At 35.6% G+C, this 18,630-nt stretch overlaps 1 protein-coding gene across 1 annotated transcript in view; it reads left to right on the top strand.

Annotated features, from left to right (window-relative positions):
• Positions 1-18,630, top strand: part of EFHC2 (EF-hand domain containing 2) — a 208,358-nt gene that overhangs the window by 53,108 nt on the left and 136,620 nt on the right. Inside the window, exon 4 of the mRNA XM_049766899.1 lies at positions 15,781-16,004. Within this exon, the coding sequence (XP_049622856.1) occupies positions 15,781-16,004 (224 nt within the window). The remainder of the gene's footprint in view (positions 1-15,780; positions 16,005-18,630) is intronic.

Below are 18,630 nucleotides of genomic sequence, written 5' to 3'. Positions count from 1 at the left end.
CAGTCACCCCATTCACCAGTGCAATGTTCCCACCACCAGTACCCTCCATCTTCCTCCTCTCTCATCCCCTATCTGTATTACAGACAGGCATTCTATTTCTCTCATTCACTACCATTGCCATGGTAGTTGTCAGTGTAGTTATTGCTCTAACTGAACTCACCACTCTTTATGGTAAGCTTTATATTGTGGGCTGGACTTTCTAGCCCTCATCTCTATTGTCTCTGTGTATTATGACAATAATATCTTTTATTTTTCTTCAAACCCATAGATGGGTGAGACTTTTCTGTGTCTGTCTCTCCCTCTGACTTATTTCAATCAGATTAATATTTTTGAAGCCAGGAACTGTGCTTGTTTTTTTTTTTTTAGAAAAATTGGCAGAAAAGATATGTTACTGCTATTTCAGCTCTGTATTATGGAACTTATAGATAAAAAAAATAATATGGGGAGAAAAGGAAGAAAAGTAATTAGTTCAAGAGTTACATAATTATTAAGATTAGAAATGTGAAGTGTCCAAATCAGAGTACTAATGGTAGGGAGAGGAATAGAGGAAAGATTTTTAGAGGCATTTGGTAGATAGGGTTGATATGACTTGACTAGCTAGTCAATACAGACAGCGATTATGGGAAGGTCTAATAATAATGAAATGCTTTATTATTAGCTCACTAAATCTCCAAGTGGCCATATAAAGCAGGTCATTGTCAGATAATTTGAGAGATAACCTTCAGATAACTTTGTCAGATAAATTGAGAGATAATTTGCTGCACTATTCTAATAATAGTCAATTTCCTCAGGGCAACTTTGGGGTTGGAGCTGAGGTATATTTGTTTGGGGACATGAGCCCTTTGTACGTCTGTTGAATATCAGTTGGTGATCCCCACTAAGTAGTTGGAAACTTGAGATGTTTATTCAAGAGAAATGTCAATACATGATATATGGGTTGGAATCATGAACTGAACTAGGCTTATTCTACCATGTCAGATGAAAGGTAAATTTAGGGAAGAGGGAGAAACTTCTATTTAATGTATATGTTTTTTTTAATTGAGAGGAAAGGTCAGGAAATGGTATGAGGAAGCAATAAGAGCAGTTTGGCCCTTGATTTTTTTGGTTGGTGTTGGTGTTCGAATCCAAGTTGTCACACATTTGAGGCATGCTCTCTATCACCAGGTTGCATCCCCAGATCCCTTTTTGGAGGTTTTTGTGGCTTATTGATAATTATTTTTATTAATTAATTAATTATGTGTTTATTTGACTGGTTATCTATTATTTTGTTGTTATTTGGGGAGTATACCCAGCAGTGCTCAGGACTTACTCCTGGAAGTGCTTGGGAAACCATATGGTATGTCAGGAATCAAACTAAAATTGGACTGCATGCAAGGCAAATTCTATACCTGCTGTACTATCACTGGTCCTAGGGGTAATTCTTTTAAGTTATATGAAAATACCTTGTTATTTTGTTTGCTTTTTTTGCCACAAGCACTGGTGTTCAGGAATTACTCCTGGCTCTGCTCTCAGGGATCACTTCTGGTGGTCTCAGGGAACATTATTAGGTGCTGGGGATTGAATGCAGGTAGTCTACCTGCAAGGCAAATGCTATGCCTACTGCACTATCTTTCCAGCCCCCAAACCTTGATATACTTTTTTAAAAAGTGTTTCACACGTTAGAAGTGTTACGTTTTATTTTATAAAGGGACAAATGGTCTTTGGAGTTTGAGTTCACTTTAAACATGCATAGCATCAGCTGGAGCGATAGTACATTGGATATGCTCTTGCTTTGAATGCTGTTTATCAGTATTTAATCCTGGCACCCCTTATGGTCACCGGAGCACAGCAGGAGTGATCCTTGAAAACAGAGCTAGGAGTATTCCCTGAGCTAGTGAGTGTGGCCCTAAAGAACTTCCTAATATGCATAAGACATTTTTTTTACTAACAGCACAATTTTATTAATATATTTAAATAATATTTCACTAAAACAAGTATATAACTTGTATAACTATAATAAGTATAAGTATAATAAGTATAACTATAATAAGTGCTTCAGGAATATGGATTATCTCATTATTAGAAATTCAATCACTTATAGTAATTATTAGTTATCATTTAGTTATTTAAAAGTACTTGAATATGTATTTTTAATTTATTTTTTTATTTTTTGAGTCACTCCCAGTGACACTCAGGGTTTAGTTCTGACTCTGGTTTTTTTTTTTTTTTTTTTTTTTTTTGGTTTCTTGGTCACATCCGGCAGCGCTCAGGGGTTACTCCTGGCTCTATGCTCAGAAATTGCTCCTAGCAGGCTCAGGGAACCATATGGGATGCTGGGATTTGAACCACTAACCTTCTGCATGCAAGGCAAACACTTTACCTCCATACTATCTCTCCGGCCCTAGTTCTGACTCTACTAAGGAGTTACTCCTGGCTGACAATGGAGACCATCTGGTATGCCAGGGATCAAAACTTGGTATGCTTAGTGCAAGACAAATACCCTACCTACCTGCTGTACTATTGTTGTGATATGCATTGTGCTACTATTTGACTATTTGTTTGTTTTTTGGCTCATGCCAAAAAACCTGGCTTTGCACTCAGGAATTATTCTTGGCAGTGCCTAGGGAACCATATGAGAAGTAAGGGATCCAATCCAGGTTAACTGCAAGGCAAACTCCTTTTTCACTGTACTATCTTCTTGCCAGCCTTTGAATATGTATTTGTAACTGAATAATCTGCCTCATATTATTTGTATATAATAAACCACTAAGGTTAACTCTGGAGAGGAAAATAAGATAAAATTAAGTGCAGATGTAGAAGATAGAGTTAATTAATTTTCATTGGGCTCAATAATTATTTCTCAAAAACACTATTTTGAAATTGTATCTGTATATACATAAATTGACTACCGGGTTCTTTTGGGAGGTAGTATATACCCAGCAGTGCTCAAGGACTATTATAAATTGGTGCTTGAGGGTTGCTCCTGCTGGTGCTCAGGGGATCACATGGAGCGTGATAATAACTCCAGCAGGCATGTGATCAGCCCGATGATCTCTCTTGCCAGCAACTGGCTCTTTTGATCCATTTACCTTTTGAAGTAACTTATTTTGTTGGTCTTAGTAATCAACTTTTTAAAATGTTGCACTACGTTCAAGATATATAATCTAATTATATACTTTTGCTTAATTTAAGGTAAGTACCTAAAATATCACTATTAAAAAATAAATTTAAGGCTGGAGCAATAATAAAATAGGTTGGGCCTTGCCTTACACACAGCTAACCCAGGTTCAATCTGCAGCACCTCAGATGGTCTCCTGAGCCTGCCAGGAGTGATCCTTGAATGCAGAGCCAGGAGTAATCCCTGAACATTGCCAGGCATGGTTCAAGAGTGAAACAAAAATAACAATAAAATAGAATAAAGATGAGGGGCTAGGAAGAGCCTCCTAAAGAATGAAGGATATGAATTGAATGTGCTAACCTTGAGTTCTCCCCCTGGCACTGCACAGCCCTCTAGCATGGTCCAGGTATAGCCCAGCTGGCCCTTGCACCACGAGGTTTGAGCACTCAGCCTTCAGGCCTGACAGAGATGAGGCAAATAACTCCAAAATTGTCTCCAAGCTCCTAAACAGTTGAGAAAATACCAAATTAAGAAAACTAACAAATAACTAAAGGTGATTTCCACATCTTTTATGATTTAATTTTTAATGTTTTAAATTTAAACATTATGGTTACAAGGTTGTTCATACTACAGTTTTTTTTCCCACAGATAAAGTTGCTCATGATTGGCTACAGTCATACAATGTACAACTTCACCAGTGCGCATTTCCCACCACCTATGTCAACAGTTTCCTTGCTAGGCACATCTTCATTAACAGTAGTGCAAACCACAGTGTCAAAGAAAAAAAAAAGAAATAAAAGAAAATAAACGAAAACAAGAAAAGTAAAGAAAAGAGAGAGTGAAAGAGAATGAAGTAAAATGCCTGCCCTAGAAATAGGTAGAAGAGGATGGGTAGGAAGGAAGCAGGCATCAGGGAGGGTTAGAGGTAAACTTGGCATGACATTTTTAAATATTGACAATATGGATTAGAAAATGTATACAGAAACACTCAAGACATAAAGACAAAGTACAGCTTTTAATTTCTGTGAACATTTGTTTTTCTTATGTGTTTATTTAGGTAAGTAGTAATATTGCTCTAGCAAGAAAAAAGTGTTTCCTTAAGTTTTGACTTAAATATTCTGGGATCTCCTCACTAAACTTTGATAATTTTTGGATTACTTTCTCTGCATGGCATCATATTTATACAAATGATGAACAGGAGATAATAGGACATGCTGAACCTGAATTAATGACTTGTATTATATAACTGTTATTATGAATTTTAAGTAAAATCTCATAATCCTAGAGTTCAGTGGTCTCTATTGAGTTATAAAATTTATTGAAATTGAAGTTATAAAATTTTTAATAATTGTGAAATATTACTTCTGTAAGACTATGGACATGGCTTTGATCAAGAATTTCAATGTCTTTGGTCACTTGATTTCAAGTCTCACATAGGCAGTTTCTAAAAGCAAATAGAAGAGTCATTGCATTATCTATTTGAAAATAATTTTATATAAATGTGAGAGATTGTTACTCAAAAACTCAGGTTGGAAAGGGGGAATCTGGGGATTCCTTTTTTGCCTTATATTTGCCTTATATATTTATATATAATAAATATTTATAGGATTTATTCATTCAATTCTTGAGTGACTTAGGACTGCTTCAGTGTTGAACATTGATGATGATCCTGTCACTTCTATAGGCTTTTGATATTTTTTCAAGTTAACTGGAAGGTTAGATGTACATGTGTTTTTGTAGCACTGATCATTTAGAAATTACTACAGCTGGATGGATTAACCTTTTATTTAGGTGCATTTTCTAGCTTGTCGTCATTTTTTAAAGTTTTTTGGGGATGGTTTAGTCCATACACAGTGGTATCCAGGGCTTATTCCTGGCTTTGTCCTTAGGGATCTCTTCTTGTTGTGGTCAGGGAACCATATATTCAAGGATCGAAACAGCCACATTTCCCCCTCCCCCACCCCCTGCCTGTCTTTAGACAGGCTTTGTATTTCTCTCTCTATCATTTCCATGGTACCTATTAGTATAGTTATATATATAACATTTATAGTATATATTGGCCTATAATCGATTTTAACTAGAAATCTTACATTTTCTAAATCTGGATATTAGGGAATGAATTGCCACTTAATGGGTTAGGGAAGAGGTTGAGAGTAAAAAGAATGTCAGTGTGTTGAGATAGATACTTAGCACATGGTGGCTCTTAGCAAAAACTTCTTGAAGAAAGAAATGGAAAAAGGCAGTTAAGAAGGAAATGAGTTGTGCTAGACAATATCTTTAATGCAATGTGGGAGGCACAAATGAATTTTTAAAGGTTCCAAGATAAAAAATAATTAAAGAAGTAAAGAAGGCATTTGAGTGGTACCTAAAATTTTTTGAGAGTTAAAAATGAAAGAGGATAACTAGTTAGTTAAAAGAAGCATGGGAGAAGGAGTTGGGAAAGTGATGGTGCAGAGTTGGAAGGTATTTGGGAGCAGGTATAGAGTGTGTAAGAAAAATTAAGCAAAATAATTTGAGAGAACCTAATATATCAAGTTTTCAGATATATAGCAATATTATATTAAGATTAGATATGTAGAATTTTAGTTTATTATTAAAATATATTAGAGTAACTGAAAAAAAAGTAACATTCATAATATATTCTATAATCCCAGTTTTGTTTTTATTTACAAAAACCCTTTAATGTAGGGGCCGGAGCGTGGCACAAGCCGTAAGGCATCTGCCTTGCATGTGCTTGCCTAGGAAGAACCATGGTTTGATCCTCTGCCGTCCCATATGGTCCCCCAAGCCAGGAACGATTTCTGAGCACATAGCCAAGAGTATCCCCTGAGCGTCACTGGGTGTGGCCAACCCCTCAAAAAAACCTTTAATGTATAAGAAATAATCCATGAATATTTATATAACTTTAAAACTTCTCATATTTTATATGTGTATAATACTGTTTATAGTAATTTTTAGACATTTGATGCTCTAAAAGTACATCCACTATCAGGTATCAGTGTCACTTTTTCTACAGTGACCCTAGGTCAGTCACCTCCTATATACCCCTTTAGCCGACTGTGTTCTGTAGGCTTACACTAAAGTCTATTAGCATTGGTCTTTTTATTTCTTTGATATGTTTCTTTATGTTCCACATGTGAGAGAGATCATTCTATATGTGTAGCTTACCTCTCTGATTTTACTCAGTATGGTATCCTCTGATTCTATCTACATAGCAGCCAATTACAAGATTTTTTTTCTGCCTTCATTCGTTCATTTCATCATTTATTAGTTCTTTCCTTTCTTCCTGTTTTTGCCTAGATAGTATGATTACAAGACTTAAATCTCATGATTTTTATATATAAAGTTATGGCATCCCACCTCTACTAAAGTGCCCAAGATCTTCTACCTCTCTCTTATGTCACTGCTAGTCTGCCTTTTCACTCCATTCCCATCATCTCCTCACCCTGAACTGTTTAGTAACATGAGTTTTAAATTCAAGACATTATGTTTCTGTCTTTACAAGAAAGCTAGAATCCTTTTTGAAGGAATAATAGTGACATAAGAGAAAAAAGATAACTCTCATTTCCTTAGTATTTTAAGGACACAAATTTAGTAGACATGATAATGCCAGTTATATTCACCAACAAACATGGCTCCCTAGACTATACCTATGGTATAGGTCCGCAGAATTACTAAAATGAACTTAAACATAATTAAACTAAGATATAACTAAGAGTTTGGAACCTTAATTCTGATAATAATTTCTTTCTTTAAGCACCATGGTTGCAAACATGTTCAAAACCAGTTTCTTTCAACATGTGAAACATTTTAGTTTGATGTAGTCCCATTTATTTAGGTTCGATGCTAAAATTCTTGTCATTGGCATTCTATCATCAAAGACTTTTTTGACATATAGGTATTGAAATGTTCTGCATATTTTTTCCTCAATGAAATTTATAGATTTGGGTCTGATTTCAAGGTCGTTAATCTATTTTGAGTTGACATTTGTGTGTAAGGAGTGAGGTATGGATCAGTCTTTATTTTCTTACAGGTGGTTATCCAGTTGTTCCAACACCATTTGTTGAAAAAACTGTCTTTGTTCCATTTCAAGTTCAATACTGTGTCAAATATTAGTTGACCGTATATTTTGGGGTATATCCCTTGATATTCTATGGTCTGAGACTCTGTCTTTGTTCCAGTACCATGCTATTTTGATCACTATGGCTTTATAATAAAGCTTCAGATTAGGTAAAGAGATACCACCCAGCTTTTTGTTTTTCAGTATGGATTTGACTAACCTGAGTCTTTTGTGGTTACATATGAGTTTTATAATTGATCTAAGTCTTTAAAAAATGATGTCTGAATTTGGATAGGGATTGCATTGAATCTGCATAGAAGTTTATGTAAGATAGCCATTTTGATAATGTTGATTCTACCTACCCATGAACATGGGATGTTCTTCCACTTCAATATCTTTCTGAAGTGTTTTAAGTTTTCATGGTATAGGTTCTTCACTTCTCTCGTAAAGTTAATTTCTAGTTACTTGATATTTTGGGATACTATTTTAAGTGGAATTGACTCCTTAATGTCTTTATCCTCTACTTTATTATTTGTATAGAGGAACACTAGTGTCTTTTATGTATTGACTTTGTAGCTGGCCACTTTGCTGTATTGGTTAATTGTTTCTAGGAGTTTCTAGGAGTTTTAATTGTTTATAGGAGTTTCTGTGGACTCCTTAGGGTTTTCAATGTATATCATCATATCATCTGCAAAAAGAGATAGTTTGAGTTCCTCTTTTTTATTTTGAATTCCTTTGATTCCCTTCTCTTTTCTGATTGCTATTGCTAGGACTTCTAAAACTATGTTGAATAAGATCAATGACAGTGGACAACCTTACCTAGTTCCCGACTTTAGTGGAAATGCTTTCAGCTTTACACTATTAAGATAATGCTGGCTGTGGGCTTTTTATAGATACCTGTAACTATCTTGAGGAAGATTCCTTCCAGCCCTATTTTGCTGAGTGTTTTCATCATGAATGGGTGTTGGATTTTGTTGAACACCTCTGCATCAATTTATATAGTCATGTGATTTTTGTTTTTCTTGTTGATGTGATGTATGATGTTAACTGATTTGCATATGTTAAACCATCCTTGTATCCCTGGGATGAAATCCAGTTGGTCATGGTGTGTAATCTTTTTGACATGTTGTTAGATTCGGTTTGCTGAGATTTGTTGGGGATTTTTGCATCTATGTTCATTAATGAGATTGCTCTGTAGTTTTCTTTCTTGACTGTGTCTTTGCCATCTTTGGGAATGATTGTGATATTAGTCTCATAAAAGGAGTTAGGAAGGGTTCCTGTCTTTTCAGTGTTTTAGAAGAGCTTGTGGATATATAGTAGTAATTCTTTTCAGAATGTTTGATAGAATTCACCTGTAAAACTATATGGACCTGTACTTTTGTTCTTCAGGAGTTTCTTAATTACTATTTCAATTTCCTTAGATGTGATTGGCCTACTTAGGCTTTCTAAGTTCTCCTTATCAAGTCTTGGAGGATGATATTCTTCCAGAAATCTTTTGGTTTCCTCTGGGTTCTCTAACCTGAGTACAGTTGTTCATAATAAAAGTACTCATGATGTCTTGAATTTTGGGGGGGTTCTGTTGTAATCTCTCCCCTTTCATTTGTGATCCTATTTATCTGGTGTTTTCTCTTTTTTTGGTGAGTCTTGCCACTGGTTTGTTTATCTTGTTTATTTTCTTTTTCTTTTGAAAAACCAACTCCTGGTCTCATTGATTTTTTTGTACTGTTTTCTTAGTTTCTGTGTTGTTTATTTCTGCTCTGGTTTTTATTATTTCTTGTCTTCTGATTGTGTTTGAATTTCTTTGCTGCTGTTTTTCCAGATCCTTAAGGTGTCCCTTTCAACTGTTGATTTTGTCATTTTCCTCTTTCCTTACATAGGCCTGTATTGCTATGAGTTTCCCCCTAATTACTGCTTCTGCTGTGTCCCACAGATTTTGACAGTTTGTCTTCTCATTATCATTTGTCTCAAGGAATCTTTTTGTTTCTTCCTTGATTTCCTCTTTGATCCAGCTGTTGTTGAGCAGCATGTTGTTTAATCTCCAGTGTTGGATTTTCTCCACAGCTTCTTTTTACAGTCAATCTTGATCTCTGTTGCATGGTGATCTGATAGGGTGATTCTAATAATCCTTATGTTTGTGACTTTGAGCAAGTTAGATTTGTATCCTAAGTCATGGTCTATTCTAGAGAAGGTTTTATGTGCACTTGAGAAGAATGTATATTCTGCACTGGGGGTGGAGGGCCATATATAATTCCATTAGTCTTTGTTCTAGTTTCTCATTTAGGGCTCATATCTTTGCTAGTTTTCTGCCTAGTGTATCTGTCTAGTGGGGATAGTGTAATATTGAAATCTACTACTATCACATTTTCTTCCATATGTTTCTCCAGGTTTGTGAGCAAATGCCTTCAGAGTTAGAACTTCTTGATCTATTGTTCCCCTGATCAATAAGTAGTGCCTCTCTTTGTCTCTGACCACTTTCTTGAGGTTGAATGCAATTTGGTCTGTTATAAGAATGGCAGTCCCTGCTTTTATTTGTTTTCTTTTTCTTTTTCTTTTTCTTTTTTTTTTTTTTTGGTTTTTGGGCCACACCCGTTTGACGCTCAGGGGTTACTTCTGGCTAAGCACTCAGAAATTGCCCTGGCTTGGGGGGACCATATGGGACGCCGGGGGATCAAATCATGGTCCTTCCTTGGCTAGTGCTGGCAAGGCAGACACCTTACCTCTAGTGCCACCTCACGGCCCCATTATTTGTTTTCTATTGGCTTAAATAATTAATTTCCATTTTTTATTCTAAGCCTGTGTGTATCCAGTATGTTTTTGTGTGTTTCTTGCAGGCAGCAGAAAACCTGTTTTTGTTTCTAATCCAACCCTCTACTATGTGTCTTTTGATGGGGGAGTTTAGTCCATTGACATTTAAGGAGTTTAATGACAGAGAGAGCTGTTGTATCATTGTAGTGAGTAGGCTTGTTGTTATTATAATTGGGTGTTTGAATTGTGTAATTTATCACTGAATAGTTTCTTTAGAGAGGGTTAGGTTAGCGCAAATATTTGAGTTATTTTGATCTGAGAATGTTTTTAGTTTTCTTCCCATATGAATGAGAGTTTTGCTGGGTATGGCCTCTAGGTTGGAAATTTCTTTCATTCAGTAGTTTAAATTTGTCATTTCACTGTCGGTTTTGCTTGAATCGTTTCAAACGGGAGAGCCGGTTTGATTCTTATGTTCCTTCCTTTGTACTTGAGGTCTTTTTCTCCCTTATTGCTTTAAATAATTTATCTTTCTCTTTGTTTTTAGCCATTCAGATTACTATATGTCTTGGTGTTGGTCTATTAGGATCTATTTCATTGAGAACTCTTTTTGCGTACTGGATTTCTACAGATGTCTCTTTCCAGAGTGTTGGAAAATTTTCTGCTAGTATTTCATCACTACTTGTTCTTCCCCTATCCCTTTTTCCTTCCCTTCTGGTATTCCTATAATTCATAAGTTATTTCTTTTGTCTTTGTCCATTAAGTACTTCACTTTATCTTCCAATGCTTTGTATATTATTTCTTTGTTGACTTCTTTGTTGTTGCTGGCTTGTATTTTGTCCTCAAGTTCATCTATGCAATTCTTTATGTGTGTAATTCTGCTATTGTGGCTCGCTAGCATGTTTTTTTTTTTTAGTTTCCTCAGTTTCATTTGTATGGACGCTCTCATTTTCTGATAGAGTTCTCCTCTGATTTGGATGAACTGTTCATCTCAATATTTCTTATTTTTTTTAGTTAGCGATTCTTTGAATTCCATTGCTAGGACATTAAATGCAGATTTTATGTCCTCATTTATAAAGTTCATACATTATGGAGGACTTGGGAATCTATTAGGATTTCTCTCTATATCCCCAGCTGCTGATGTCTTCCTTAGTTTACCCATTGTTCTTTTCATGGTGTGGGTTAGGGTACTGGATTTTCAGGCTTGTTTTTTTTAAATGGTTCGTTTGGGTTGTGTAGGAGGTGGTTGAGGTAGGTTTATTTTGGGGTTTATTTTCTCTGGGTGCATGTGTTTACCCAAGTATGGTAGAGATGTTAGAGTCTAGTTAGTTAGGTTTGGGGGGATATATATTTTCAAAGGGAGAAAAGAATTGGGTCTGCTCTTCCTAGGACTATCTGGTGTAGTCTTAAGTGTCAGCAGGGTTTGTAGGGCAGACACATTATGACCGGAGTGTGCATGAATAGCCCAGCGGTGGCAGAGCACAGTGATGGTGTCATCCAAATGTTCCTTCTTGTACCTTTCCTGGCTAGGTCAGGTTTTTTCTGTATGTTCCCTGGTTCTGCACTCACTCTCTTCCCAGAGCTGCTGGGACTGAGGTATTGAAATGGTGTCTCTGGTTTATATCTCCTTTGATATCTCCTTTGAAAAGAGTGAGTCCATAAAGCTGACCCTGTTTGAACATAGTGTATGCATTTGCAGGCATGATTACAGCTGCCAGGCTTTGCAAAAGAAGGGGAAAGTGCCTGCTCTCTCTCCTAAAAACCATGGTGATATTAACCCCCCCAAATTTGGTGTATCTGAAGTTTGGTCAAATTAATGTTCCTGAAGGGAACTGTAGAAGAGGCCATTGGGAAAACAAAAATTGATTTTAGTGATATGTATAATGTCCCAAATGAATTAAAGGAAAGCACATAAAATATAAGTGGATATGTCATCATTTTTGGTCAAAATCACAGTAAAGTATTAGAAAAGTAAAGCTTGTAGAATGAAATGAGTTAGCAGTGCCTCTCAAAAGAAAAAACAAGACTAGAGAGATACTATAGATTTGCATGCTGTCAACCTGTGTTCAGTTTTGGCCTCACCATATGGTTTCTTGAGTCCTGTCAAATTGATCTCTGATTACAGCCAGGATTATGCCCTGAGCACAGCTGAGTAAGCCCCCCCTCAAAAAAAAAAGAAAGAAAAAGAAAAGAAAAACAGATATGAGATATGAAGACAAGAGCGTAAAAGTGGACACCTGATACCTGAATGTCTGCCTAAATTGTCTTTATATAAGATGGATAAGAAGTTAAATGTTCAAATTATTAAGAGGGCAGATCTGCTACTTTTATTGTTTCTTCTACTCAATAATATTATTTTTCTTTATATACTTTGCCAAAGTTTGGTACTGTTTAACATATTTCAGAGATATACCATCCTTCCCATAATTTTGGTATTCCAGAACAAAATTCACATAGTATGGTTTCTGATATTTGTTTTGAAAACTGAACACATAAATACCATTAAGTAAAAATCTCAGTCCCTAAAGGATCCATTTGAAATATCTTGGATCTCTTAAATTGCAGATTTAAGAGATCTAACATTGAAGGATTTTGTGTGCAACTGTACATTTCAAAGATTAGTTTTCTGATTAATATGGACTTATTATTATTCATATTTTGTTACTACATTAAAAGTCGGTGGCTAGTAACCACAAAAAAATTCTTGTGTTTTCCTGGAAATCAACAAGTGAGATCCTTTTGGAGGATCTGTGATATGCAGTCCCTTAAAGGAAAAAGGACAGGTTTTCTAGTAGTATAGATGTAGGAGGAGCCAATGATTGCAGCTAGTAAGCAGTCTTTCTCTAGAAATCTGTCCTTAGGTAAGAGAGAGTCTATTCTTGAGGGTGGACTCATAGTGATTAGGATACTTGCCTTGTATGTGACCTATTGGGCTTCAGTTTGTGGTATCCCAAATGGTCTCCCAATCCTGCAAATAGTGAACCCTTGAGTGCAGTGCCTAAATTAGACCTGATCACTGGTAGGTATAGCCCACAAAATGAAAGAGAAACTTATCTTTGGAAAAACAGCTCCATCTTTCATTTTCATGGTGATCTGTAGCTCTTCCACTCATTTCTGTCTTGCTTTGCCTATGATACTCCATTCCTTCTTTTACTTATGTAGTTGTAGCTGTAATACCACTAGACACACTTAAGTACAAATTGGGAGTATAGCACAATTTAGTTAGTGTTTGAATGCCCAGGTTCAACATGATTCTGGGCACATCCATCCTTTTCCATGGTTTTGTTTTCTTGTCACAAAATGGAATATTTATATATTATGCATTATCTGCTGCATGAGATTGTCAAATGTTAAATGAGAATATATATGAAAGCATATCCTAGGGGTGACGATGACAGGTATGGTTCTTCCTACTGAGAAAAATAGATTTTCATCCAAAATATTACCAAACAGAAATTGCACTAACTTGCTTATTTAAAATTTTATAATGATATACAGCTACAAGATAGATGTAATTTATGTAGAAAATTCTGGCTGTTGAATAAGTCTAATATATTTTAAAAACTGTCACAATATATTTTAAAGGTATTTATAATGGGTCCTTAAAATACCCGAAATGCCATCCTTTTATAAATGTTTTAGTATGCAATTTGTTTTAAATGTCTAATCTTGAACAATTATATAAGTGCATACTCTTTTTAGTTGCAAGAATTAAGGGATAATTGAAATATAATTTTCTGCAGTAAATTATATATTTTATGTAACACATTTTAAAAATATTATGGGCCAGTTCTAAATATAGTTTTATTAGTTTAATTTAATATACCAAGTAATTACAAAGTGCTGCAAAGAAAAGAAGATAAAAATGATTTCAGTTAATTTTTTCTCAACAGAGTCAAAAGATGATTTTAGAATAATAAAACAAAGCTCAATGTATTTCCTGGCACATAGATTTTCATTAATTGTTCCTTAATAAATAAAGAATAATTTATAAGTATTTATAGGCTTTGATATATGGTACCATGTTAAGTACTATAGAAATTATGAAGATTTCTTTTACATTTAAAGTATCTACATTCAGAGCTTACGTAAGTTGATTTTTCTTGAAATATAAGGTTCCCAGTGATCCCTACCTGCTCAGCCCCTTCATTTGCTTGCCTTTATTCCTTTTCTCATTTTTCTTAGAGAAATTTCTCAGGCCATTTACACTTGGGAGGCAATTTCTATAGTGTTCTGCATTTATGTAGATCTTCTAGGTAGGATTCCAGACTGCTCATTGTTCTAGACTGTCTCTTCAAGGATGTTTGTATATGTTAGTGAAGACAGCCAGAAGAAGAGGGATGGGTAGAGAATAATCTCTCTAATATGTGGGATATTAAAAAACAAAGGTATGGGAACAATAAATGACCCAACACAAGAGAATCTAAGATCTAGTCTACAGAATGGATATTACCAGGACAGTGAGATGGAGGCGAGTGGTGAGAATGGTGATTTGGGGGGTGTTATGAGATTGGTGAGGTGAAGGAGTGACAAAGGATAAGAGGGGACCCTGAAAAAAAAGTTTGAAGGGAAATGATAAACTATGGTGGTGAGTCTGATACTGAAATGTTGTATACATGGATCCCTTCATTACTGTAAAACTCTAAATTATGATGGGCCATGCTTTTATAACAAATAGCTTTGGTGACAAAGAGCAAAGTATAGACTTAGCTGCATCTACCTCTAGAACATATTTATTGTCTAGTGATAAAGATATTTTCCCCACCTGAGGCCAGAAAGCAGAAATGCTTACTGTTCATTATAAAATAGTTAGGGTCTCTAAACTCAGGTTTCCTATCAGGGATTATAGTTTCATTGTATGTGAAAGGCTGACTTGGCTTTTGTTATACCAACTTGCAGAAATTGGAACTCAGGAAACTGATGCCAACCCCCTTCCACACACACTGTTTTATTATTGCTGAAGGAATAAACTGCCTTTGTCTCTAACTGAAGTACCCCATATCTTCTACTAACATCCATAAAATTGTGACCAAATAACTTGTTAGCTTGCAAGTAGGATAAAACCGTAAGCCCTAAATAAAATTTGACAACAGGGTTCAGCAGTTGCTGTACTGGACACAGGAAACTCTTTTACCTCCAGTGATTAGCAACTATTTGGGGGGTATAGCTACAGATTTTGAATCCGATTTTCAAGAAGAAAAATGAGTGTTTATGTGGAGTTGGAAATAGAAAATGTGAGACATAGTAAACCTTGGCTAGCACTGATAAATGGATAGCTGATGGAACATTGTGTGACTGAAATTCCACAATCAAAAGCTTTGTAACTGTGTGTTTCATGGTGATTGAATAAAAATATTAAAAACAAAAAAATCCCCATGAAGTTATGGCTAACCCTTATTTAATGAGGGTGATTGGATGGAAGTAGCTAATTTTGTGAATGCCCTCTGTTTTCCCCCTTTCTTTTATTGTTGCCATAGATACTTTTCAGGGAGGTTACATGCCTGATTTCAGTGCAACAGGAGTTGTACACCCATTGTTGTTGTGCACTTAGAGGTCACATACTGGCTGCGATGCTTGCACATTTGCATGACACTAGAGATTGCAGTGCTGGGCACATTAGATCATCTTCCCTCTGCCCTCATCTTTATGGTTTATTCAGATAGTTCCCCAGTATTGCTTCGGAAACCTTCAAAACTGGCCTTGCTGAAAATTATTGAATTCTGGAATGAAGACTTGTCAACACTCTCTGTCACACTTTGATTTTAAACATGCAATGGTAACCAATTCTATTCCTACTTCCCTCTTGTGAGAAGGCATTAGAATTTTTCTCTGCCTTGCTAGCTGTGGAATGAATTAATTGTATTTTGTTTCACAACCATAGGAATTTTCATCCGTCGTCATCGGATTGCTCTTCCTGCTCCTAATGATGATCAGTGTTACACTGTGCATGATTTCAATATTGGCATAGACATTACCTTTTATGGCCGGACTTTCAAAATTTATGACTGTGATGAATTTACAAAAAACTTTTTGAAGAAAATAGGAATCAAATTAAATCCACCGAAAAAGCGTCCATATGATCCTTATACAAAGATGCGCAGAGAGGTAAGTTGCTATGGCCATGAGAACACCATCTGAGATGCAGTAAAGGCATTGTTACTCTCAATGCAGTTGTGAATGAATTTTTGGGGCCAGAGTCACCAGCGTTGTATTAATCTTCTCTGTGCCCCATGGGGGGTGGGAGAAGGGAGGCTAGGTGTTGGCCTTGAGTCAGGAATGTCTACCTCATTACCTTCACCCCATGGAGAATATATCACTTCGGGCTAGAGGTATCTTCAGTGAGTGGCCCATATGGGACAATGTCTAAAACTAAAAACACACAGTTGGCTTTTATAAATAGGGATGGAATAAAAGTTGAGCTTCTAAACTTAACTGGATTGTATTTACCCATTTTGATTGCTGAACTCTGAAAATCATTGCTACTACCTATTTCCTGAAGCAAATTAGGAGAATACTTGTTTCCTTCTTCCTCAAGACTATTAGCACCTTTTATTGTAGTATCCAATGTAGAGATGTTCTTAAGGAGTGAGGAGAGACATAATTCTGGCCCTTAGTATGAAATGTTATTTCTCTTCAAAGTCTGACTTAAGTTGAGTGGGAAAGAGAAGAATCCATGTTAAAAGTATTATTTATTCTTTCTAAAGCTTTGTTCTTAATGACCAAATAATGTTTTACAGAGGACATTGACTGCCCAGAAAGAAACGACATGTAGAATGTTACATAACTTGTCAGTCTTCTTGCCGGGACTTAAACCAAATCTTTTACCTATTACCCTAATATTCTTATTCCTCCTCTGACTCCTCCTCTTCTTTTTCTTCCTCTTCCACTTCTTTTTATACTCCTCTTCATTTTATTACTCTCTCCTCTATATTTTGTCTCCTCTTATTCTTTCTTTCTCCATTTTCTCCTCCTTATTCTCTTATATCCCTTCCTATTCCTTTTTATTACTTTCTGTTTTATTTTCTCCATTTTCTTCTCCTTATTTTCTTCCTTTTTCTATACTTTCGTGTTCCTTTTTATTTCCTATTCTTCCTTTTTTCTATGTTCTCTTCTTGCTGGGGATCATATATACAAAGATGAAAATGATTTATAGCTGAGCCATATCTATGACCCAAATATTACTATTCTGTTGGTTCATTTTGCCATGCTGTAGATAGAAATCAGGGTCTGACGCATGTAAAGCATGTGCTCCAGCAGAGCCACATCCCTGATCCTACCCTGATTTTCATTATTTTAATTTGTTTTTCTTTTTCTTTATATTGAAATCTTATTGCATATAATAATATACACCGAAATTAAGTATTAAATGAATATGTGCCAGAGCAATAGCACAGAATATAGGTCACCCACTTTGCATGTGGCCAATCCATAGTACCACATATGATACTCTGAGTACCACCAGGAATGATTTCTTGAGAACAGCCAAAAGTAAGCTTTCAGTAAATCAGGTATGGCCTCAAGCTCCGCCCCCACAAAGGAGTTAAGTGAGTGGATCTTAACAAATACATCTTTTTTTCTTGGTTTTTCGGGCCACACCCGTTTGATGCTCAGGGGTTACTCCTGGCTAAGCGCTCAGAAATTGCCCCTGGCTTAGGGGACCATATGGGATGCTGGGAGAATCGAACCGCGGTCCTTCCTTGGCTAGCGCTTGCAAGGCAGATACCTTACCTCTAGTGCCACCTCTCCGGCCCAAACAAATACATCTTTTGATAATACATACTCAAATATAGACTATACCTATCATCCAATAAATTTATATTATGCCTTTTGCAATCAACCATTTTCCCACATAGGTATACTTGTGTTCTTCTTTTTATCTTATAGATATATTTTATATAATTTTTCTCCTAAAATTATAATTCATTTTCTTAAATAAAATGACAAATTATCAAACCAAAGTCTCCTTTAATCTCTTGTTAGAAACTGCATGTGAAATAATTTATTCATGTCTACTACCTCAGCAGAATGCTTCTTTAATGTTATGTACATAAAAAACATTGAGAAATATATATACATATATTTGATCTTGGAATATTTTAAATTAGATACCCTTGATATTACACCTGTATGTATTATTATGCAACTTAATATATGCTTTGGCTTTATTTTTAACATTTATTTTATTATAGTTACTGTAACTTGATTGTATTTGTATTACCATTTTTTAATATTTATGCTTAAAGTTTCTGCACTTCACCACTGCCACAGTGCCTAAAACCCTCCACCACTGTCCCTGTGTAACCTCTAGTTCACCTCGTCATTCTCTTTCCCCCTTACCAGTACTTATTATTTTGAGTTTTGTAATCTAAGGTTGTGTGTGTCATTGCTCCATTATATCTGTTCCCTTGTTTTGTTTCTCTATCTCAGCTGAGTGCAATCATCTGGTATGTATTCCTCTCCTCTAAATTATCAATTTAACATTATACCCTCCAGTTCCATCCAAGTTGCAATGAACTGAAAGATTATATATAATCTTATTTATAACTAAATAATATCCTATTGTGTGCATACACTATACAGAAACTTGTTAATTCATCTGTATACTCTGTTGTCCAAGTGTTATTATGAACATAGTTATACATGTATCTTTTCAAATGAATATCTTTGTGTCTTAGGGATAGAAGCCAAGAAGTGGGATTGCTTGGTAAAATGGAAGTTCCATTTTTTTCTC

Source organism: Suncus etruscus, chromosome X (assembly GCF_024139225.1).
Source record: "Suncus etruscus isolate mSunEtr1 chromosome X, mSunEtr1.pri.cur, whole genome shotgun sequence".
NCBI lineage: Eukaryota > Metazoa > Chordata > Mammalia > Eulipotyphla > Soricidae > Suncus > Suncus etruscus.
Note: the sequence above shows the minus strand (reverse complement) of the source record. Positions and strands in the feature narration are given on the sequence as shown.